This window comes from Corylus avellana, chromosome 1, assembly GCF_965113065.1.
Source record: "Corylus avellana chromosome 1, dhCorAvel1.hap1.2, whole genome shotgun sequence".
Lineage (NCBI taxonomy): Eukaryota > Viridiplantae > Streptophyta > Magnoliopsida > Fagales > Betulaceae > Corylus > Corylus avellana.
The window spans coordinates 24,429,243-24,453,743 of NC_142490.1; the positions used below are offsets into that span (position 1 = coordinate 24,429,243).

At 36.8% G+C, this 24,501-nt stretch overlaps 4 protein-coding genes across 4 annotated transcripts; 2 read left to right on the plus strand and 2 right to left on the minus strand.

The window, feature by feature from the left end:
• Positions 1 to 1,535: 1,535 nt before the first annotated feature.
• On the plus strand, positions 1,536 to 17,904 carry LOC132168487 (uncharacterized). Its single transcript, XM_088518949.1, has 7 exons — positions 1,536 to 1,865; positions 3,886 to 3,961; positions 4,086 to 4,348; positions 4,455 to 4,537; positions 15,905 to 16,016; positions 17,306 to 17,380; positions 17,458 to 17,904. The coding sequence occupies exons 2-7, from the start codon at positions 3,946 to 3,948 to the stop codon at positions 17,647 to 17,649; spliced, it is 741 nt and encodes a 246-aa protein (XP_088375075.1). The 5' UTR covers positions 1,536 to 1,865; positions 3,886 to 3,945; the 3' UTR covers positions 17,650 to 17,904.
• Positions 6,333 to 8,343, minus strand: LOC148588153 (uncharacterized). The gene is made up of 7 exons (XM_088512373.1): positions 8,242 to 8,343; positions 7,906 to 8,136; positions 7,720 to 7,812; positions 7,520 to 7,621; positions 6,876 to 7,425; positions 6,665 to 6,773; positions 6,333 to 6,387 (listed from the first exon to the last, which is right to left on the minus strand). The coding sequence occupies exons 1-7, from the start codon at positions 8,341 to 8,343 to the stop codon at positions 6,384 to 6,386; spliced, it is 1,191 nt and encodes a 396-aa protein (XP_088368499.1). The 3' UTR covers positions 6,333 to 6,383.
• LOC148588154 (uncharacterized) lies at positions 8,601 to 12,415 on the minus strand. Its single transcript, XM_088512374.1, has 5 exons — positions 10,536 to 12,415; positions 10,179 to 10,436; positions 9,979 to 10,087; positions 9,299 to 9,892; positions 8,601 to 9,119 (listed from the first exon to the last, which is right to left on the minus strand). Exons 1-5 carry the CDS (start codon positions 12,320 to 12,322, stop codon positions 8,601 to 8,603), a joined length of 3,267 nt encoding a protein of 1,088 aa, XP_088368500.1. The 5' UTR covers positions 12,323 to 12,415.
• Positions 17,905 to 19,422: 1,518 nt separating the features above from the next.
• On the plus strand, positions 19,423 to 22,813 carry LOC132171194 (disease resistance protein RPP13). Its single transcript, XM_059582447.2, has 2 exons — positions 19,423 to 22,351; positions 22,505 to 22,813. The coding sequence occupies exon 1, from the start codon at positions 19,615 to 19,617 to the stop codon at positions 22,321 to 22,323; it is 2,709 nt and encodes a 902-aa protein (XP_059438430.2). The 5' UTR covers positions 19,423 to 19,614; the 3' UTR covers positions 22,324 to 22,351; positions 22,505 to 22,813.
• The last annotated feature ends 1,688 nt before the right edge of the window (positions 22,814 to 24,501 follow it).

Below are 24,501 nucleotides of genomic sequence, written 5' to 3' on the forward strand. Positions count from 1 at the left end.
AAATCCCTCAATTTCCTCAATTTAGTACATTTTGAAGGGTAGTATTATCTAGAAGTTTTAATGATGGTAGTGCATTAAATGTAATACCCTTCAAAATGCATTAAATTGAGGAAATAGAGAGATTTTGAAATGGAGAAGATCATTTTCCCATGAAGCGGGGGTTACTAGTTTGAATCCCCCATTCTCTTGTGTGGACATGTCAAAAAATAAAAATAAAAATAAAAATTATGGTAATGGGGGATTATTCTGCTGCAAATGTGACTAAGAGAAGGGGGAGCAAGTATAACACCAAAGAAACAATTCGTAGGTTTAATTGAAATTCCCATTAAAGTTTTATTCCCTCATATAAATAATAAGGGAAATTGTATATAAAATCCTTAGGTAAACGCGCTTTTATTAAAAACTCCCTCGGTTTTTTTTTTCGGAAATTTAGTTCCTGGGTCACTCGAAACTACTAGAAAACTCCCTACCGTCAATTTTTGTTAACTGCCGTTAGTCCATTCAAAACTCACCGTTTCATCTGATTAAAATATTAATTTTTTATTAATTTAATTTAAAAAAATTAAATTTTTTTTTTTAAAAAAAAAAAAAAAAATAAAAAATTGAAGGGTGGCCAGGGGTGGCACGGCCACCCCTGGCCACCCCCCAACCCCTAAGGGGTGGCCACAAGCCACCCTAGGGGTGGGTTGACCACCCCTGGGGTGGCTTGCGGCCACCCCCGGGTGGTTTGGGGTGGCCTGCGGGCCACCCCTCCAAGCCAGGGGTGGCTCGCGGCCACCCCAAACCACCCATGGGGTGGCCGCGAGCCACCCCTGGCCACCAGGGGTGGCCTTCGGGCCACCCCAAGCCACCCATGGGGTGGCTCGAGCCACCCCATGGGTGGAAAGGGGTGGCTCGCGGCCACCCCTTTGGGGGTTTGGGGTGGCCGCGAGCCACCCCAAACCACCCCTGGGGTGGCCGCGAGCCACCCCTGGCCACCAGGGGTGGCCTTCGGGCCACCCCAAGCCACCCATGGGGTGGCTCGAGCCACCCCATGGGTGGAAAGGGGTGGCCCGCAGGCCACCCCAAACCACCCGGGGGTGGCCGCAAGCCACCCCAGGGGTGGTCAACCCACCCCTGGGGTGGCTTGCGGCCACCCCTTAGGGGTTGGGGGGTGGCCAGGGGTGGCCGTGCCACCCCTGGCCACCCTTCAATTTTTTTTTTTTTTTTTTTTTTTTTTTAAGTTTAATTTTTTTAAATTAAATTAATAAAAAATTAATATTTTAATCAGATGAAACGGTGAGTTTTGAGTGGACTAACGGCAGTTACCAAAAATTAACGGTATGGAGTTTCTAGTAGTTTCGAGTGACCCAAGGACTAAATTTCCGAAAAAAAAACCCATGGAGTTTTTAATAAAGGCGCGTTTACCTAAGGATTTTATATACAATTTCCCAAATAATAATAATAATAATAAAAAAAATATATATATATATATATACCTGGAATTTTTCAAATATATATGTATACAAACGAAAAAAATGCTTGCAAAATTCCAGGCCTATCGACTCCGCTGTCACTCTATGAGAAAGGGAAGAACTCCCTTACTCTCGTTATAAAGGCGCAGAGCTTCTCTTCTGTAACTCAGAGTCCCAGCCAACGCACGGGGAGGAAGGAGAAGAAGAAGATTTGGGTATTCTTCTTTCCTTCTCTCTCATCCTTCCTTCAATTCATTTTTCTGAATCTCTCTCACTTTCACTCACACCCCTTGGTTCCACTTCAAAGCCCGAGTCCCTCTCCCCCTCAACAAGACAAAATTTCTCCCCTCTTCTTCAGTAATCACCGAAGTCAGAGGAAACCAACAGGATTCGGTTGGGCAACTACTAGAGGTAATTTTTCTCTCTCTCGCTCAAATCTTTTTTTCTTCCCTATTGGGCTTCAAATTTCAGAGTGTTTGATAATAATGATGAATTTGGTAGCTTTATTTGAATGGCCATTCGAAGATAAAGTCAAAATTTAGGTGAATTGTAGAAATTATATAGTAGAACCCGTAAACCCCCTTTTTCATGTCACGAATTGGTCTCAAATTTGTGTTGAAGTGTGGGTGTCAGTTTTGAGGTTAAATTTTTGTTAAGAACTGATATGGGTATTTTTATTTGATAACTATTTGAAGAGTAACAATTGTTTAGGAATTGAATATTTTTAAGGGGGAACCGTAAACCAATATATTGCATATCACGGATTTGTCTCAATTGTGGAGTATTGATGTTAGCTTTGGATTCCATTTGTTGAATGGGGGTGCTAATATGGGATGCAATTCTTGGATTAAAGGTTGTCTCGAATTGCAGGTAGAGCATTAATGATAATTTTGGATTCTATTTGTTATTATGGATCCGGCTTCCATGCTGTTGAGAAAAGTACCGGATATCTGCTGTATAAATAATAAACGGTTCAGATTCATTTCCAACATATTTTAAGTCTAACGACATCGTAGAGTAATGTTTAATGAAACACACCTTGATGCCTTCTCAAAGGGAAGGAAAAAACACATCCAAGTTGCCTCCTACCATGAGAAGAGAACCTAGATGCAGGCATCCCCATCTTTTTCTTATCTTTCAGTCTATTTGGTAAGCAAATCTAAACAAATATTATGGGTTGGCTCTTATTTGTGTGTTTGAGTTTGAAATATATATGTAACAAAGGAGAGAAGGAAGAGTGCCGGGGAAGAAAAGAGAGGAGTCTGGAATATGCGTCTCTACATCCAGATAGCAAGCTGAAAAGGCTAATGAGAAACAAATACGAAAGGGAAGAGGAAGAGGTTCATTTTATTGATGAGTGACAGAGTGAGAGAGGTGTTGAGACCTGAGAGCTAGCTGTTCATACGTAGACAGATTTCTTTTTCTATTTCATGTTCTTGGATTCTTCATCACAATAATTGAAGTTTGTTTTCTTATTCATCGAAAAAAAAAAAAAAACAGTTTGTTATCTTTTAAACTTCTTGTGAGTTGTTTGATGTTTTTAGGAAGTGTGCAAGTTGCATGAATTGGCCTTCGATTGATTAGGTGCTGGATTTCCTTGCATGTTGTTTTCAAGTTAAATTTTGATGTTTGGAAGTTGGAAGCCTGTTACCACACGGCCTTAAGATGATTTGATTATTTCTTTTTTAGAGAATGTGAATTTATATATTCGGGTAGCATAAATTTCACGAAGCTAACTTCATGTATACATTCGGATAACCTATGGATTGTTTAGATTTTGTAAATTTATAGTGTATGTTTTGGAGTGGTAAATTGTCATTTTATAACAACATGATTTTGGGGTTAACCGAATGTCACTTGGAAAATGGATTTGAAACTTGAAAGAGATGGTGTTGGTGTTGTGCTCTTGAAACAATTAAATTATTATTAAGTAGGAATAAGTTTTATATTAAATTGTGTAGCTGCTGGAGTTTTGCTGGAATATTGATAGCATGAATTGTGAAAAAGTTCAGCCAAGTAAACAAGTTGATCACATGCTTAAAGCTCAATTTTTTTTTTTTTTTTGAAAACTACCAATGTAATGGAGGCTAAGAAAAATACACAATCACATTGCATTTGAGGACCGAGTTCTTATCTTTAAAGACTTCCAAACCAAATGGAAGATTCTTGAGGTGATTGGCAAGCCAACATTGGAGTAGCAGATTATTCTGTCATAATATGAGACAAATGATAAGATGTAATGACTTATGGAAAGACATTATTATTTGGTAGCAAGGATTGATTTTGGATATAAATGAAAATTTAGAGTAGCTATTGGTTTATGATGTGGACTTTTAGCTTTTAAGCAGCTCTATGAAAATCTCCTCTTTAGTTCTTTCGCGATTGAAACTGTTCTTCACTTCTTATCCTAACCCATTCAATTTTCTTGCAGAAGGACTTTCAAAAAGAAATCTTGTTTGCGCCCCTTCTACCAACCAATCCAGTGCTGGCAATGAAGAAGAAGAAAAGTAAGCCCTCACTCTTCCTCTCTAATCTCTCTGCAAAATTATGTTCATAGAAAGACAGCAATTTTTTTGATGCATTAGCTCTCAAAACACCGTTGTTTCATTTGAATCACCCGGTTTTGTTCAGGTCGCAGAGAGGTAGTGGATGGAGTTCTTGTGAAGGAGGACCAGAATGAGCCCACGATTGGAGAGAAGCTCGCGAGTTTGGATCTGATACAGAATGATAAGTCCAAGATTGATGATGCCAAGAGCGGTGAGAAACAGTTGGAGTCTTCTTCTCAGCTCATTCAGCCTCCAACTGCGGACTCGGTTCAGGTGCTGCTCAGGCAGGCATTACGTGCTGATGATCGTGCACTTTTGTTGGATTGCTTGTACAACCAAGACGAGAAGGTCGGTTTTAGTTTTTATCTTTCTAGGGTTGTGTTCATGGTTTGAGGAAACGAGAGCTCGGTTTTAATTGTCTTCTTGTGTTTTGTGCTTGTGGTTCTGCTTGCAGGTTATTGCGAAGTCCGTTGCTTTTTTGAGTCTGGCGGATGTTCTCAAGCTTTTGCAGTCTCTGGTATCGATTATTCAGTCGAGGTAAAACATTTTCTGCAGTGTAATTAGGGAGTGTATATGTGTCTGGTTAATATGAATGTGATAAATCTATTAAGTCAATTGGCAAGTGGCAATGTTGAACTGATTTCTCATTACTTTTGTTTTTGCGGGTCTCAGATTTTAATATGCTGACTTGGTTTTTGTTTTGATTGACGTAGAGGGTGCATGTAGAGAACTATTGGGAATGTTCACCAAACAAGCTTAATGTACTAATTGTGATACTTGATGCTGTACTCCTTGATCATATATATTATGTTTTAAAATAGTGACTGGCAATTGGGGTTCTTACTGCTTTCTTTCTTTCTTCTTTTTGGATGGACCGTTTGTTTGAGATCATGATGTTTGTGAATGAGGAAAATAGGAATAACTGACTATTTGAATTTGTAAGTTACACCCACAGCTAGCGGGGTATTGAACCCAATTGTTGTAATTGTCAATGTTGGGCCAAATGTTATGCTAACAAAGGACCCCTCAAGCAATGTTTTCCAGGTTTCATTTCCTTTAAAAGTTCTCAGCGTCATTCCTTATGTTTGTTTTTTGGCTTATTTTAGCCAAAAGCAATTAAAGGGCAAAGTAATGTTATTTGGCTGTAGGCTTGTAACAACTATACCCTGATTTAATCATTAGCTGTCTATATTTTTTTTTCCAGGTTCTTGAGTTAAATAAAAGTCAGCTGGTTCCTAGATGGGTGGTGTCTACCAATTGTGTCAGTAGTTTTATAAGAATATGCAAGTAAATTAGACCTTCCGAGGTCCTACCAACAATCACCAATCTAATTTATTAAAACCATGCATAGCTGATGGCCTTAAGAACCTGAAGACAACCTAGATATTCACTTGAAGGGAATCCCGTGGCTCTTGATTTATGCTGGTTTCCCCTTTTCTGTATTGCTGGTGTTCTAGAATTGCAGTTCATCCTTGTGTTTGATTTTTTATATGATATTGAGCTTACACTACAAAAATTTATTTTTTTAGTTACGGACAAGTAGTAACGTGTATATGGGGTTACCACGTTACTAAAGTATTGTAACGTGTTGTTTGTAACGTGTCTGGGGCGTAGTGAAATTGGACGTAACAAAATGAAATTTTGTAACGTGTCAGAAACAACACGTTACTATTTGGTAACGTTTAGTAAAATTACACGTTACTACTGGTTATAACGTGGTTAATGCCACGTTACTACGAGTAGTAACGTGGGAAAAATGCCACGTTACAACCAGTAGTAACGTGGCACATGCAGCCACGTTACCACTAGTAGTAACGTGGCACATGTGCCACGTTACTACTGGTTGTAACGTGGCACATGTGCCACGTTACTACTGGTTGTAACGTGGCAGATTTCCCACGTTACAACTGGTGGTAACGTGGCTGCATGTGCCACGTTACTACTTGTAGTAACGTGGCACATGCAGCCACGTTACCACCAGTTGTAACGTGGGAAATCTGCCACGTTACAATCTTTTGTGACGTGGCATGTATGCCACGTCACTAAAATTTACAGGGAAGAAAATTTTTTTTTTTTTGTAATTTTTCTCCAGCATACATTTTTACTCTCCTGCATCCAACCAACCAAAAATCCAACCAACCAGCATACATTTCTACTCTCCTGCATCCAACCAACGACCCAACATCCAACATATATAACCCACATCCAACATCAATAATCAACCCATGCATAATCATAACTAACATCGTGTAACTAAGTAATAATAACTGTATACAAACAACTAACGTACAAATTTGTAATAAAAAGTAAAATACAATACAACTAACGTGATCAATACAACATCATAATACACAAATCATCGTGATCAATCATCTGCGCCGCATTAACTGCAAAAAGATAAAACGAATAATCAATTAGCTAATTATTGAACATTTGTAACTTTAAACTCCTAATAAATAATTATCACATGCATATACAACCTCGACATACATATTAACTATGTATGCACAAACACATATTAATTATACAAAGCACAAACACATATTAACTGTACGAACAATACATGTTTATTCAATGAGACAACTTCAACAAATATGGTAACTATACAAAGCTTCATGCTCCATGCACATATATATCTATATATATATATATATATATACTTACGGGGTGCCTGAACGACGGGTATAATGTATTGACAAACGAGACTTCTGACCAACCGGCGTCTGAAGTGTGGTGTCATTATGATCGTCCTCAGCTTCTACTCTTACGTCATCTACACATATTACGTTGCAATTGTGTTAAATGCGAACAAAGTTTATTTGACTCATAAGATAACTGTGTTAATCAAATAAAAACAATAAAAATATATTGTTACCTGATCTGCTATCAACTGAGGATCTCACAATCACTCGGGCTGGGGACTCCGCATCTTGCGGATTCCGGGTAGTCGTCACCTCCAAATCGGAGCCCATACGTCTCGACCCCTCAAGGCTGCGAATCCGGGCCTCATACGCTGCCATCTGAGCAGCCATCTGAGTAGCCATCTGAGCAGCCACCTGCTCAGCAACCCGTGCAGACACCGCCGCAGTCACCGAAGCAGTAATTTCCTCACTCTGCTGCGTCAGCCGCTCATCCATTTCGTGACGATGCTTCTCCCTCTCTGATTGCATGGCTCTTTCAAATTCTTCGCGCGATATCATCGGGCCGCCCCGGTTCTGCGACCGTGTTTGGGACGGTGTATAGTATGAGTAGCTAGTGCCAGGTGCGGGCAAGATATTCTTACTGACTCCACGGACACGACCCGCATACTCTGGCTTATTGTTGTGCGCCTGAGCATAAGCATCATCCGGTGTCCACCTAATTGTGCCTTGGGGCCCTTCTACCTGCTCCGCAGGGTCATTTGGCAATAACTCTTCCATCCGAGCCTATACATGAGCATTCACATTTACATACAATAAAATAAGACTCAATAAGTTAATACATAACAATAGATTCACGACAATAAGTTAATACACTTACGATTCTCTCTGCGGCCACCGGATTTGGACGGCTACCATCTGACTTTGTATGGGACTTGATATACGTGACCGCTCGTGTAGGAGTCTTGCCTGAACTAATAAACTGCAATAAATTGAAAGCATCAATTAAATATTTATGATATATACTACGCAATATATCACAAATATGTATAGTCATGGTAAGTAAGAGTAGTATAGTACCTCCTCATGTGCGACTCTTGCTAAGCTCTTCGAGCCTGTGTAATGCGGTATTTCATTCTGTTTGCGTATGTCTTTCATGTGCTGGCAATAAGCCTACGAATCCAATATGTAGACATAATTAATCGCTAAGCCATCAAAGAATAATTACAATTAACAAAAGTCAAATAGTTCGAAGTCATAACCTACTTGATAATCGGGAGTACACCATTTTCCCAACAATATTTCCACATCTCTTGGGTTGTACTTTGAAATGGTGTGAGCCATCCTTGCCGACACTGTCCCAGGAGTGTCGTCGCTCTGAATCATGAGCTTCTGCCTCAACTTGTGCCTCAAAAGCTTTTGCTTCTCCCCCATGTCTCTAAAAGCATCTTTTTTAATTGCCGCCATATCCGACCCAGGCATGATATAGAAGTAATTCTGCATCAATTAACGAGGCTCTAATTAAAGCGTTTGTTGTTTCACAAATTATTTAATTTTAGACTGGTACAAATCATAAAGTACAAACATCTAAACTACACTTACCATCAATGACTCAAATAAATCTTCCTTGCTTTGTTCTGGTACATGCTTCCAGGGGTCGGATAGCTTGATAAAAGTCCCGGTCTTGCACGTCTTCCCTATCATCCGTCTAAATTTTTTGCCGCTTTGTCCTACGGGCTGCCACGCGCCATTATACTCCATGACCACCCTTTTTCCATCAGGAATGTCCCACAACTTGTGTGAGTCTTTTACGATCAACACCTCAAAGTTACCCGCCCTATCTGCAATGATGAAGTATATATTAGCACACAAATGGTTAGACATACATTATTTGAATTTATGTACTAATTAACTATATGTACCATCATGCATAAATATGTACACATTTATGGTTCGGAATATCATACATACATACCTATCGTGCGAACCTCGTCAATAGTCAATGCTGGCCAATCAAGGTCATCATCATGCTCATCGTGCTGCTCACCTATCCCATCATCCATGTCTTCACCAGGCTGTGTCTCACTATTATCCATAGGTGCGCCGCTGTTTGGCTGCTGATCGAAAAAGCCATGCGGCAATGGGGGTGGCGGGGATGGCATACGCATGGAGGCGCCAGGCTCGTAAGGACTAGGCTCATATCGATACCCAAACTGTGTAAGGCCTGTCGGGCCTCTTGCCTCCGCGAGTATTTGGGATATCTCAGCTAGCTGAGATGTGGAGACTAGGGTACAGGCATGATCGTCTCTGGCATGTAACTGCTCGTCTACATTATCCGGAAGTATAGGTCGATACCCTGATTGCTGCTGCATAAGCATAACAACTTCCTGTGCCTCACTATCTGTCAGGACATGGTGTGATCTCGATGTAGAAGCGGCTCCCCGCCGTCCTCTTGACTTCCCCCGAGTACTCATAGGACCCTGTGAAATACAGCACGCACCCAATTAGTTATGTGTATAGTGTGAAAAATATTCATTGCATATATGACGCAAAAATTAATAAATGAACAAATTAATAAGTAACAACAAATCAATAAATGTAAAATATTTATTTCATATGAAATGCCATACGCCTCGATTGGTGCAAAGCCGGGTCGGACATATTGGATGTCATCGTGCGGATCGTACAACTGATTATTGTTTAAAGTGAGTGGCTCACTCTCGATCTCGTGATAGTTGGCATGAGGATCATCAGGCGTTTGACCCTGACCAACGTCGTATATGTTTCTAGGTTTCGTCCTCACCGCGCAAGCCCAATCTGGATTCCTTTCATCTCCGACGTAAAAAACTTGTTCCACTTGGGAAACTAGTACATACGGCTCATCACTAATCAGGTCCCCCTTATGGACAAGGTTTTTGAAGTTGACAAGCGTTATGCCATACTCGTCCACCCTGTATCCCCTGTCCCTTGTGGTGTCCGCCCAGTCACACTTGAACACAACATATTTTGTCCTGTCGTAATACTCCACTTCAAGTATTTGAGTTACTTTCCCGTAGTATGTTTCGCCATCAACAGTCGGCACGCACACGCCACTATTCTGAGACCTTTTTCCCACATCATGTGCGACAGTTCGAAAGAACTTGCCGTTTACCACATATCTATTATATTGGACTGCTGAGACCATCGGACCTCTACAATGCATTACTAGTTTGGCACCCATATCCTTCCGAAGTCGATCGTCCGAACTATCGACCTACGAGTCATATACAATAATGATGAAGTTTTGTTAGTGCATTGATGAAACATTATGAAATTTATAAGGGGTGACATTAGTCTTACGTAGTCACGGTACCAATCGCAGAATTGCTCAAAATGTAGGGTTTCCAAATGATCATCCGTAATCGTTCGCCCCCTGTTTGCACTTTGTCTTATCGAATCCTTATGTAGCCTACATTTTGAAATAAAATCAATTAAATTTAATTCACAACTAACGTTGTTGCATGATATGAGCATGCATATATTCATTACACAATACTAACGTCCGCAATTGGAGGAAGTCATCTGAGTTAAATAGGATGTAACGGTGAATCTGTGTCAACGTGAGACGGTTGAGAACGACTCGGGTTCCAGCTCCTTTAGGCCCATCCGGGTTTCGTTGCGGCCTATTGTGGAATGTCGGTGCGTTCTCTAAATACATCGAACAAAATGCCACCAACTCAGTTGCTATGTAGCCCTCCGCAATGCAACCCTCAGGAGCCGCTTTATTTCGCACACTTGATTTGAACACCCCGAGGCTCCTACATATCAAAACTAACTAATTATTACATCTAATCATTGTTTTAAAATAAATAAATGGCAACAAAATTTCAGTTTTAATTTTTTTCAGTAAATGTTACCTCTCTGCCGGATACATCCACCTATACTGTACCGGTCCACCAAGACGGCATTCACGGGCAAGGTGCACCACAACATGAACCATACTTGTGAAAAAACTGGGGGGGAATATCTGTTCCATCTTGCACATAGTCGTATACATCCCATCCTCAAGTCGGGTCAGATCCTCTTGGGTCAACGCAGTTGAACATATGCCCCTGAAGAATGCAGAAATTTCAACTAGCGGTCTAACTACGTTACCGGGCAGTGATCCACGCAATGCAATTGGGAGAAGCTGTTGCATCAATACATGATTGTCATGACTCTTTAAACCCGAGATCGTCCGGTCCTTAAGTTTTACACATCGGGAAATGTTCGAGGCATATCCGTCTGGCACCCTTATATTTCGAAGCACTTTTAGGAAACTAGCTTTATCCTCTTTAGACATTGTGTGGCAAGCATGAGGCATATAGATTCTTCCATCATCATTTGTGAAAGGATGCAGTGCTTGTCTCAAACCCATTTCTTGCAAGTCTTTTCGTGCTTGAAGGTTGTCCTTCGTTTTTCCCTTAATGTCTAGAATTGTGCCAAGTATATTGTCCATCACATTTTTCTCTATGTGCATGACATCAAGGTTATGCCGCAATAAATTATCCTTCCAGTACGGCAAACGAAAGAAAATACTTTTTTTCTTCCACAAGATATTATCAGTTCTCTTTCTCTTTGCATGTGAAGTATCAATATTAACTGACTTACCGGCGCTCTCATCCCCAAATGCTATCCCTTCTAACTGTTTTAGGATTTCATCTCCATCTGGAACATCAGGGGCACATTCAAGTTCTCGGTTACCGTCAAATGTATTTTTTTTTCGCCTCCACGGATGATCCATGGGCAGGTATCGCCTATGCCCCATAAAGCAAAACTTATGTCCGTGTTTTAACCGTCTAGACCTTGTTGCATGCATACAGCAAGGGCATGCCTTTCCACCCCTTGTAGGCCACCCAGACAAGTCCGCGTATGCCGGAAAGTCATTAATTGTCCACATCAACTGCGCTCGGAGCATGAAATTCTTTTTCAATGAGACATCAAATGTTCGTACCCCCACACTCCATAGTTGCTGCAATTCCTCAATTAACGGTTGCATGTACACATCTATATCCATTCCAGGTGAACTTGGACCTGGAATAATCAAGGATAATATGAAAGACGTTTGTTTCATGCACATCCAAGGAGGCAGGTTGTACGGTACAAGCATTACAGGCCAAGTACTGTGAGATGTGGTCATGTTCCCAAAAGGATTAAATCCATCTGAGGTTAGGCCAAGTCTTACATTCCTACTGTCTGATGAGAAGTCCGGATATAAATTGTCGAATGACTTCCATGCTTCGCCATCGGCAGGATGCCTCAAAACGCCGTCCTTAGTGCGGCCTTCTGCATGCCACCTCATATAGGGTGCAGTATGCTCTGACATAAAAAGCCTCTGTAGTCGTGGTATGATGGGAAACCACCGCAAAACCTTGACTGGACGTCTCTTACTCGACGTTATGGGGTGGCCATCCTCGTCGAAATTAATTTCGTCCTTCCACTTAGATTCTCCACATTTAACACATGAATCTAAATCGTTATTGCCCTTCCAGAACAACATACAATTATTGCGACAAGCTGGAATCTTCTCATACCCGAGTCCCATGTCCCTAAGAAACCGTTTCGCCTCATATGTATTAACTGGCAAGGCTCCATCATCTACAGGAACCAACTGATTGATTAGATCGAGGAAACACGAGAATATCGTATTACTAACTCCACCCATGCACTTCAAATTGTACAGATGTACAGTAGCACTCAGCTTGCTATGTTTGGTCTTATCATGAAGCGGTTTGTCTGCCTTTTTAAGCAATTCCTCGTACTTTCGTACGTCACCTCCATCGGCTTCGTCATCCACAATGTCTTCTTCCTCTCCATGCACCTCAACCCGAGGCTCCCTATCGTCAACTCTAACTTCGTGCATGCCGAATGCATCACGCAACATGGCATGCATATTGCCACCCTGTTCAGAACTTGCACCCGCAGCTGTTGCCGGATGTGATGAATTCGAGCCATCTACGGGAGCTCGAACAGGCCTCTCGCCATGATAAATCCAGAATGTGTATTGGGGCCACATTCCTTTCCCTCCTGTCAAGTGGTCGTATACCAAACATGGGGGGTGTCTCCTATTGCAGCGACACGTCTTACAGGGGCACAAAATAAGTTTGTCGGGAGTGTCACAGTTCCTAACTGCGAATTCTACAAACGCTCTACATCCTTCTCTGTATTCCGTCGTACCCCTTGATTTCTTCATCCAACTCTTGTCCATATCGTTACTACGTACATTAGAAACATAAATATATAAGAATTAAGCTAAACGTAAACATAAATGCATAACTATGGCCCATTGGAACCCTAACAGTGAATAAGTAAATTGTTGTTAACTACTTTATTGTTATTCTTTTATTTCATTCTGATTTGTTGTTTTTTCTACTAAAAGTTTACATGACTTGAAGTAATGCGGTATTTCAAACCCTAAACCACATTATAATACAAAATTATATACCATTGTCATGGGTACCGTACTGGAAAAGAATTTATACGTTCGTTGTTTATTTAATAACATGTACTCTAATATAAAGTTGCAAAACCTAAACCAACTTATATTAAACAACTCAATAAAAGATTGTAATTTGTTACGAGGCCCTAAATAAAACAAATTTAAGTTATGTTTTTGTCTCACTTTATTGAAAAAAATAAAGTTACGTAATTTTAATTTCATATGGGGACCCTAAATAAAATTCATGTAACTAGTTGCCGAGGTAGTTTTTTTTTTTAAAAAAAAAAAAAATTATTTGATAGAATTATGTATTTTTTATTATGTATTTTTGTAATCATTTATATAAATGATTTATATAATCTATTATCTATATTTTATGTCACATATAAGTGATCATTTATATAATATATAGGTTTGTAAAACATACACAATGTAAAAACATTTAATTAGCTAATTTCAAACTATCTAACTAAAGACCTACGTGTCTATAAATATTTTGCATGCATGCCCATATTAAACAATATTACATTTCTACGTACGTACAAACATAGGACACTAAAACTAATCTATTTCAACCAAATTAATAAGTTGACTAGCTAACAAAAAAAGCATTAACATACACATATACAATATTTCTATACACCCATACATTACAATAATGAATTTTTCCATTCCCTTAATTAATTACTGCAGAGAAAAATATTCTAAACTACACATCAATATATATATACTACTTAAAATATATATATATATATATATATATATATATATACCTGATGATGGGCGAAAAACAAGTGAGAGATGAGTTGGCGGCCGGAGCGGAGTTCGCCGGCGGAGAGAGCTAGAAGACGGTGGCGTGAGGTGATGAGTGGCTGCCGGCTACAAATCCGAGGAAGCTAGAAGCAAGGTCGAAAATGTGAGAGAAATATTCAGGAGAAGGTGGCTGGAAAATGTGAGAAGAAGAAAGAGGAGGAAGCTGCGCAGAGAAGGAGAAGGAGAGAAGAAGAAAAAAACCAGAGAAAAGAAGAACAAAACCAGAGAAGGAGAAGAAGAAAGAGGGGCGCGCAGGGAAAAAAGAAAAAAAAATTGAAACAGCTGCAGGCAAGCGCATGGTCCCGATGAAACAATGGTAACGTGTCACATAGACACGTTACCAAATGGTAACGTGCCACATAAGCACGTTACCAAATTGTAACGTGCCTATGTGGCACGTTACTAAAATTATATATATATATATTAATAATAGATATATATATATATATACATATATAATTAATTGATTTAAATATATGATATTAAGTTGATATAATTAAGCTTAATATATATATATTATAACTCTTAATATATATTATATATATATATATAATTAATTGATTTAAATATATGATATTAAGTTGATATAATTAAGCTTAATATATATATTATAACTCTTAATATATATTATATATATATATATATATAATTAATTGATATAAATATATGATATTAAGTTGATAATTAAGCTTAATATATATATATTATAACTCTTAATATATATTATATATATATATATATATATATATATATATAATTAATTGATATAAATATATGATATTAAGTTGATAATTAAGCTTAATATATATATATATATATATATATTATAACTCTTAATATATATATATATATATATATATATATATATATATATATATAATTATTTGATATAAACCTGTAATTTATATTAATATATATACTTGCAAATTACTAATCAAGCTTAATATATAATCATAGTTCTTGATATATTTAAACTTCATATTACATAATACTTGCAATTATGAAATTAAACTAAATTTATTTTAAGTTAATTAATTGATAATTATCAACTTGATTACACATAATCAAATTGATATATATATATATTTTCACCATGCTTAATTAAGGGATTGATATACATTTGCCAATTCCTTAATTTGGTTAATTAATTGATAGGGTTAATCTTATCAATTACTGCATATCCTATGAAATAAAGCATAGTGTTAATATTATAGAACTGATAGCGTCTACCATGCTTGACACATAAGAAGTAGTAATGATGCATTTAGTGTTGTAAAACACAACCACTAATGCATATTCTGTTGTAGAGGCATATCTTAGCTATATATTTTTTAAGTTTTGATCTTTCTCTGGGGACTCACAATATTAATATTTAGCATGAGATCTTTCTAGGGCAATTATCACAAAGTTGTAAGCCCCAATATTTTTTTAATCAAAATTATTATTAATATTTTTTTAAATAATTTTTTGGACAAATTATTATTAATATTTATCTTGGTAAATAAATAATTTTTTTATCAAGATAACGTGGTAAAATTATTTTTTGGACAAATTGTAATTATTTTTTGGACAAATAATTACAATTACAACTATAGTAATTATTTTTGGACAAATTGTAACGTGGCATTTTACCACGTTACCATATTGTAACGTGGTAAAATACCACGTTACCATATTGTAACGTGGTAAAATACCACGTTACAATATGGTAACGTGGTAAAATGCCACGTTAGCATATGGTAACGTGGCATTTTACCACGTTACAATATGGTAACGTGGCATTTTGCCACGTTACTATTATGGTAACGTGCTATTTTTGCACGTCACTATATTGTAACGTGTAAAAAATACCACGTTACTATAAATTATGGTAACGTGTTATCTTTTGACACGTTACAATATAGTGACGTGGCACCATTCGTATGAACAGTTGCCACGTCACTACACCCTAATATTTTTGTAGTGTTAATTGATTTTGTTGTATTTTCATCCCAGGGGTGCAATATTGGCATGTGCGCTTCCATGGCTAAAAAGTGTACTTCTTCAACATGCAAGTGGAATAATTTCCCAAGAATCTTCTTTACTTGCCCTGAATTCTTTATTTCAGGTAAGAAATGGTTACTTCATTGTGGAAACATTTTAGGTAAACCTACTACAAAAGACACATAGAAGGTTGATTCCCTGCATGTTGGAATGGTTTCTATGTACTTTCTGTTGTTGGGTTGATGGATATGAATCTCTCTTTAACTTATTTATCTTAAATATGATATGACTTCATCATATTTAGGATTTCAATAAATGACGAAATCTACATATTTCCATTAATAGTAAACTAATTAGCACCAATATTTCAGTATGAGAGCTTATCATTATGTATCTAAGATGATTTTTAATACTTCTCGTTGGATGGTATTTCAATAATGTAGTGGTGTTGTATGTGCAAAAAGTCAGGAGAGTCAGTAGATTATCTTCTTCTCCATTGCGAAACCGCAAGAACTCTTTGGCACACTATTTTCAGTCGGTTTGGGTTGCATTGGGTTATGCCTTGCAGAGTGAGGGATTTGTTCTATTGCTGGTGGTCGGGAGGTCGTGCTCGAAGCGCGGTAGTTTGGAAGATGATCCCTCTATGTCTTATGTGGTGTATATGAATTGAAAGAAATGTTAGATGTTTTGAGAACTCTACTAGGACTATAGAGGAACTGACTCATCTTTTCTTTTTTACAATTTATTCTTGGACGGCCGCTTGGCTAGCTCCTTTAGTAATTAGTTTATCTGATTTCCTCTTTCATTTCTCTCCTTCTTAGGCGCTCTCTTTTATACTTTTCGTGTATATGGGTTGCGCCCCTCTGCGCTTTTGATATATAAATTTTTACTTATCAAAAAAAAAAAAAAAAATGTATCTGCAATTTGAAATTCACATTTTCTTGCCTTTGGAGATGTAGCCAGCATTTTCTTGATGTTCTAATAATTTTATATTCCTTGAATAACCTTTTCCAAGAAAGAACAAGAAATGACTGCTGAAAACATTAGAAGCTTCATGAAAAATATTTTTACTTACATACAAGTTACTTGTTTTGCATGATTAAATTGTTTATGTGACAAGATCTATAGAAGTTTTAACATATTAGCGGATAAAGTTTTTGATATTTTATCTATCAATGAAACCTGTATTCTATCGTATTTTCTCCCATCCTATATCCATATGCATGCTTCTCAGATTGTTGGTTTTGCTTTTGTTTGCAAGGTGAAAAACTAAACAATGGATTCTATCATAGAATATTATAAGAAATCCTGACATACATACCCATTTGAATTCCTCCCATCTATGCTATTGTTACAATGATTATTATTATTTAAGTTTAATAAACGTTTGTAGCCTTGAGCTACATTGTGCAGCTTATGGAATCTAGAGTCTCGACTTTTGAATCAGCTATCCAACTATCCAGTTGCTTGGACATTCTTTACACGGGGGTGAGTCTCTGGCTGCTAAATTTGTGGTCTGGAGTTTTGTAAGAGTCGAGTTTTATTTATGCGAAACTTTGGAGCAGGTTGTGGATGACGAGGTAGACAAAAACACCCCAACAATGCCAGTAATCTACGAGGACAAGGATGAAAGTGATGAAGAGAATTCTGAAGATGCCATGGAAACTGATGCCGAAGATGAAAAAGATGATGAAGTATCTGATGATGAATTTGAAGGTGTTAGTGAAACTGAAGGAAGTGATGGCATGATCGATTGATGCAAGTTGAAAGGCCAATTTGGGTTGTATTTGAGAATTTTGGGCAAATTATTTACTTGGAGATGGAATTGATATAGTTTGTTATCAAACACTTGCATAAGGGGAAAGGGTGTTGTGTTATCCTCTCCCATGCTTAGAAGGTCCTTTTTTATATTTTTGACATGCATGCTTAGAAGGTCCAAACCATCTTGAAGTCAAAAACTGAAGCTTATATACTTCAAGGCGCTAAAAATAATAACAAAACATGATTCATCCTCTTCTATTCTTAGGGTGCGTTTGAGACTGTTATTTCATAAGAATAATTTGCGCTTATAAAAGATATCGCAAACGTAAAGTATTTGACATTGTAATTTAAAAATTACTTATTTTAAAATAGGAAAAAAAATTGCGATTTCTATAAGCAAGTTAGGAGGTACTTATTTGACAAGGCGCGAATTTAAATTAAAATCACGATTTTTCTTATCTACGTTGTTCCATAACTTTTTGCGATGATCATATTTATTTATTTTTTATGGAAATTTCAAATTCTGGAAATGGATCAAATTAAACTTAGCAACTACTGACAATGAATGTGGGAAAGTCGGGTATCATTAAGGCTTCGTTTGGCTTGTGGAATAGATTCTTGGATTGGACTAGTTAACACTAGGTATAGCTAGTTCTTTGTTTAGTAACACTCTATTATTTGAAATAGTCTATTCTCATAGAACTACTAATCTTATACACATGATTATTTTTGCAATCGGCAGTGAAAGTCTGGTTTCATTATTTTTGTCTTCTTGCTAAAGTGGTAGGATAAGAGGATGATGAATATCCCACTTAGCCAATGATAGCACTTAGCCAATGATAGCATGACATATGGCACTAGTTAGAATTTTATTTTATTTTATTTTATTTTTTTTTAAAGCTTGATTAAAGCTTTTTCAATTTGCAGTGAAAGTCTGGTATCATTATTTTTGTCTTCTTGCTAAAGTGGTAGGATAAGAGGATGATGGATATCCCACTTAGCCAATGATAGCATGACATATGGCACTAGTTAGAATTTTATTTTATTTTTTATTATTTTTTTTTAAAGCTTGATTAAAGCTTTTTCAATTTGCAGTGAAAGTCTGGTATCGTTATTTTTGTCTTCTTGCTAAAGTGGTAGGATAAGGGGATAATGAATATTCCACCTAGCTAATGATAGCATGACATGTAGCACTAGTTAAATTTCTTTTTTATTTTAAAACTCCATTTTTTATAATTTATTTTATTATTCTCACCTCTTATTAATTTTATTTTTATTGTCCTATTTAATTTTTCGCCCTACTTTTATTTATTCTAACTACAACTTATTATTATTATTAATCATTTATTACACTAAGACTTATTATTATATTTTATTATTCTAGTATTATTAACCTATTTTATTTATTAATTAATTATTACTTTAACATTATTATTAGTTCGTCCTTTTTTCACTTAAAATTTATATTATATAAATATATAATTATTAAATAATATTGTTATTATATTATTATCATACTAATATTATTATTATTATTAATTAATTTAAATTGCTACGAGACTACTACTAATAAATTTAACTATTTTCTTTAGACCTTATAATAAATTGGTTTTTTTTTTTATTTATTTTTTATTTTAGTGACTCGATAAGTTGGAATTATTGAGTGGTCATTAAGCAGCTCATGTCATTGTCGGCAAGTGTCTTTGAAAATTGTTGGTAAATATTTGACTCCAACTTGTTGACTGCAATAGGCAACAGGGGAACCAACGCCACAACCTTATCTTCTGAAATCTGCAGGTACCCACAACCAATTATTTCAGCACATTTTGTGAGTGGTTTCTCAAAATGGCAACATAAATTTGTCGATAGCTTTCTTTCTTCCTCCAGATCCCTCCTCTCACCAACCCCAAATAAACGTTTCTGAGTCTGTAAAAGATTTGAGGGTGGAAAGATAAGCATAAATGGCGGACAGTGTTGTTACTTTCCTCCTACAGTACTTGCCCCGGCTGCTCGCAGAAGAAGCAAATCTCCTTGGTGGAGTGACGGGTGAAGTCGAATCACTTCGTAGGGAGCTCAATCTGACTAATATCTTCCTCCAGAACTCCTCCGAAGGGAAAAGGAAGGAGCATGGAATAGTGAAGGAGGTAGTTAGGCAAATCAGGGATGCTGCTTACGAGGCTGAGGATGTTATCGACATGTTCATCATCAACGCCGCAGAGCAGAGGATGAGAAACAGGATTTGGAAGCTGTTGCACTGCTTTAATGAAGTCAACACGCTTCATGTTGTTGCGAACAAGATAGAAGGTATCAACAAACAAATCAATCAAATCTTCGACAATTTCAACAAGTATGGCATTGAAGGTGCTAAAGCAAGTGGAGATGCGGCGGCAGAGGACCAGCTAAGCAGACGTAGGCAAGAAGAGGAGGACCAGCTACGCAGACGTAGGCGAGAAGTGGCGGATGATGATGTGGTTGGCTTTGTTGATGACTCAGCGATATTGGTGAGGCAGCTTGTTGAAGGGAGTTCAAAGCTTGATGTCATTTCAATCATCGGCATGGGTGGGTTGGGCAAGACCACTCTTGCCAAGAAAATCTACAATAATGACCACATCAAGAGTCACTTTTCTTACCGTGCGTGGGTGAATGTATCTCAAGATTTTAGCTCCATTGAGTTACTGCTTGAAATTTTGCAAATGTTAAAATTTGATAGAGATGAGTTGACAAAAACACTCGAAGTTATGAGCAAAGATGAATTGAAAATAGAGTACCTAGTAAAGAAGCTTTCTGAATACTTGAAAGCTGGGGGGAGCCCATACCTTATAGTCATGGACGACATTTGGGAAACTAAAGTTTGGGATGTGGTAAGATCTGCATTTCCAGATAACTCAAACGGAAGCAGAATATTAATCACCAGTCGTATAAAAGAAGTGGCTTCACATGCAAGCCTTACTCCTCCCTACCTCCTTCCATTTCTTGATGAAGATGGCAGCTGGAAACTTTTTCGTAAAAAAGTGTTCCGAGGAGAAGAATGTCCTCATGGGTTGGAAATCATGGGGAGACGAATCGCAGAAGGTTGTGGTGGCTTACCACTTGCAATTGTGGTATTAGGGGGTGTTTTAGCAAACCAAGAGAAGACAATGCGAATATGGTCTAAAGTGATTGACGATGTAAATTGGTATCTTAATACTGAAAAAGCAAAAATATGTAGAGACATTTTGGCCTTAAGCTACACCCACCTATCCCGCCACTTGAAACCATGCTTTTTGTATTTTGGTGTATTTCCAGAAGACTTTGAGATCCCTGTGAGGCGATTGGTCCGATTGTGGATAGCTGAAGGACTCATACAGTACACCGGCAAAAGAAGAATGGAGGATGTTGCAGAAGACTACTTGGAGGAGCTTATTGATCGAAGCTTGATTCAAGTGGCTAGCAGGAAGAAAAATGGAAGAGTAAAGACATGCCGCATTCATGATCTTTTGCGAGATCTCTGCATATCCGAGAGTGCTGAAGAGAAGTTTCTTGGGGTTCTTAGCGATCATAACCTTTTATCCGCAAACAAATCCCGCAGACTTTCCATCCAGGGTAACTCTTCTGATTTGAATATTTTTTCAAACTCCTCTGACACTGCATATGCCCGTTCTTTGTTTTGCTTTGGCCGAGGGCAAGGCAAGTTCTATAGAAAGCCCTGGAAATGGATCGGGAAAAACTTCAAGTTGCTTAAGGTGCTTGATTTAGAGGGTGTTTACAAACCTATACTGCCTAAGAATATGGGGAAAATGTATCATCTAAGGTACTTGGGTTTAAGAGGGACTTACTTGGATACCCTTCCCCCCTCTGTTGGTAAGCTGCCCTACCTCGAGACCTTGGACGTGAAGAACGCCGATCTGAGGTCTCTGCCCAATTCTATTTGGAAGATGAAACACCTTCGGCATCTGTATCTTAATTATACGATACACCTTGACATGCCTGTGGAGAAAGAAAGTATTTCTCTTAATAGGCTCCAAACGTTATGCGGAATATTTGTGGACAAGAAGAGTCTAGTGAAGAATGGTTTGGATAGAGCAATCAATCTCAGGAAACTGGATCTGAGATTTCGTTTAGACTCCATTGAAGAATTAAATGACTGGATTGCAAGTTTGGAAGGACTTGAATCTCTGACGTTAAGATCCGAGGCTAGGGGTGGTGGAATTTCAAAGCTCGAATTAAAGCCTCTGTCAAGCCTTGCGAATCTCACCGACCTGTATTTGATGGGAAACTTGCCAGCGCTACAAAATGACTACTTTCCGCACAGTATTATAGTTCTTCGTTTGAGCGCATCAAAGCTGGAAAATGATCCCATGCCAATTCTTGGGAAGCTGCCAAATCTTTCTGTCCTTAGGCTATGGTCCGATTCCTACACTGGAAAGGAAATGGTGAGCCCGAGCGGAGGCTTCCCTAAGCTTCGCATACTGCAACTTTGCTGTGTATACGATTTGGAGACATGGACAGTGGAGGAAGGAGCAATGCCAAATCTCAAGGAATTGGAAATCGTCCACTGTCAGAAGCTGAAGGAACTTCAAGACAAGTCGTCCAACCTGTGGGCTTCTAGGAACGTAGTTTTAATGAACATGCCAAATGAATTCGTAGAGAATGTTAAAGCCAAACATCCCAGCAGCTTAATCTTCAAATGAGATTTACAGTCAGGAAAATGTGAAGCAGGTTTTTAATCCATTCCCTCATTAATTTACTAGCGATTGCCTGCTTGCTTTTTTCAATTCCCCTTATCTTTTAAGTAGTTATTATTCATATTAAAAAAAAAAAAAAAAAAAAAGAAGATATTATTTCACTGAAAATTTTTTACTGACATCACAGGTTTGACGCTTGTATGGTCACTCATCTATTTGCTTTCAGAAGATTTCTGGCCTGTCTTAAAACCTTGGAATTAGATCTGTCCCCCTTTCCCCGTAATTTGCATAGAAAAAAAAAAAAAAAAAAAAATCTTGGAAGACAACCCTGATGACTCAAGGAGCTGCCACCTGAACACCAAATTAATGCTAATTAATTGTCGTTTTATGTTGTTGCTATTATTGTTGTAATTAATTGTCTTTCTATGTTGTTGCTATTATTGTCGTAATTGATTTTGTTGTTCTATGTTGTTTTGTAAAACAGCACTGCTCTTGTCTTGTTTTTTTTTTTTTTTTTTTTATGCAAATTACAGGGAAAGGGGGACAGATCTAATTGTTTCGTGTGCTTGTATCAGACTTAATTATATTATAGCCTTTTCTTTGAGGCAGTAATATATTCTCATAATAATTCTTTAGCAGTTGAAATTTCTCTCATTATTTTCTCATAATAATATTAGACACTTTTCTGATTACCGCAATTTTTGATGAATTAATTAGCACCGAGGGAGAGTTTTGAATATATGAAAAGTAATTATTGGGTTTGGGGGATTTCTCTCACTGGTCCAGAAAACCTCATGTCTGTCATGTTCTTCATCAATCCATGTCACTACAACACACTAATTAATGAGGAAAATGAGGCTTATGGATGTCCAATTAAATCATGTAGATTTTCTTTTTCTGGTTAAGTTTCTCCGATGTATGTGTTCACACAATGAAAACTGTGCAATTGTATTTAGCAAAGTTATCTAATTGTACTAACAACTAGCCTACTAGTCCTTGTAACCTTTTCCCACATTTGATTAAAAAAAAAAAACTAGCCAACTAGGCCATGTTTGGTAATGAATTGTGCATGTAATTTTTGGTTTGAAAATGATTGAGGTGATATAAAATAGATTGAAGTTTAGAATATTTTGTATGGAAAAGTGAAAAAGTTTTGTTTTAGGGTAAAGTCCATATGCCCCCTTCAAATTACCACCCAATTGACAATGTCCCTTCAAAGCTAGCAAAAAGATAAAAAGGCCCCTATAAATTCGAAATAATAATAATAATAAAAAAGGAAAAAATTTAATTAAAAAAATGTTTTTTTTTTTAAAAAAAAATTTGAATTTAAAAAAATGATTTTTTTTTAAACAAATCGAAATTTTTTATTTTTTCAAACTAACTTAAAAATTTTTTTTTAAACGAAAATTTTTATTTTAAAAAAATTATAAAACAAAAATATATAAAAAAACGAAAATTTTCAACTTTTATAAAAAAAAAAATCGAAATTTTTAAATTTTTTTCTTATAAAAAGGGTTTTTTTTTTTTTTTTTTAGAGGTTTTATATTTTTTGTTTTTTTTTTTTTTTTTTTCTAGGGCTAGTTTCGGCATTGGGGGACATTGGCAATGTTTTGGTAGTTTGAGAGATTGTTGTCAAGTGAGTGGTAGTTTGAAGGGGTATGTGGACTTTTCCCTTTGTTTTATACTAATATTTTAGGAGAAAGTCCAAATATCCCCTTCAAATTACTATCAAATTAACAATGTCCCCCTAAACTACAAAAAATATTGTTCATGTCTCCCTCAATGATGAAACTACCCTTAGTAAAATAAAAACAAACAAAAAATATTAAAACTTCTAGAAAAAACCTAAAACTAATTTTTCTTTTTAAAAAAAATCAATGGGGTGGCCAAATTTAAAATTTAAAAAAAAAAAATTAAAAAATTTCTATTTTTTATTTTATAAAAATTGAAAATTTTCGTTTAAAAAATTAAAATTTTTGTTTCTTAAAACAAAATTTAAAAACTAAATTCGTTTTCTTTTTAAAATTAAAATTTCCGTTTTAAAAAAATAAATTTTCGATTTTTAAAAAAATTAAAAATATTCGTTTAAAAAAAAATAAAAAAATAAATCATTTTTTATAATTAATTAATTTTTTTTTAATTTTTTTTTTCCAAATTTATTGGGATATTTTTGTCTTATTAAGA

Excerpts from the sequence above, each read along its gene's own strand:
- LOC132168487 (XM_088518949.1), top strand. Across the intron at positions 4,349-4,454 it reads TGTACAACCAAGACGAGAAG|GTTATTGCGAAGTCCGTTGC; the intron begins GTCGGTTTTAGT and ends TTCTGCTTGCAG. Across the intron at positions 4,538-15,904 it reads GTATCGATTATTCAGTCGAG|GGGTGCAATATTGGCATGTG; the intron begins GTAAAACATTTT and ends TTTTCATCCCAG.
- LOC132171194 (XM_059582447.2), top strand. The coding sequence starts at position 19,615 with ATGGCGGACAGTGTTGTTACTTTCCTCCTACAGTACTTGCCCCGGCTG.
- LOC148588154 (XM_088512374.1), bottom strand. The coding sequence starts at position 12,322 with ATGGGTGGAGTTAGTAATACGATATTCTCGTGTTTCCTCGATCTAATC. Across the intron at positions 10,437-10,535 it reads TGGATGTATCCGGCAGAGAG|GAGCCTCGGGGTGTTCAAAT; the intron begins GTAACATTTACT and ends TTTGATATGTAG. Across the intron at positions 9,120-9,298 it reads CGCACGATGACATCCAATAT|GGTCCTATGAGTACTCGGGG; the intron begins GTCCGACCCGGC and ends TGTATTTCACAG.
- LOC148588153 (XM_088512373.1), bottom strand. The coding sequence starts at position 8,343 with ATGATAGGGAAGACGTGCAAGACCGGGACTTTTATCAAGCTATCCGAC. Across the intron at positions 7,813-7,905 it reads GGTGTACTCCCGATTATCAA|GCTTATTGCCAGCACATGAA; the intron begins GTAGGTTATGAC and ends TTGGATTCGTAG. Across the intron at positions 6,774-6,875 it reads CTCAGTTGATAGCAGATCAG|ATGACGTAAGAGTAGAAGCT; the intron begins GTAACAATATAT and ends TAATATGTGTAG.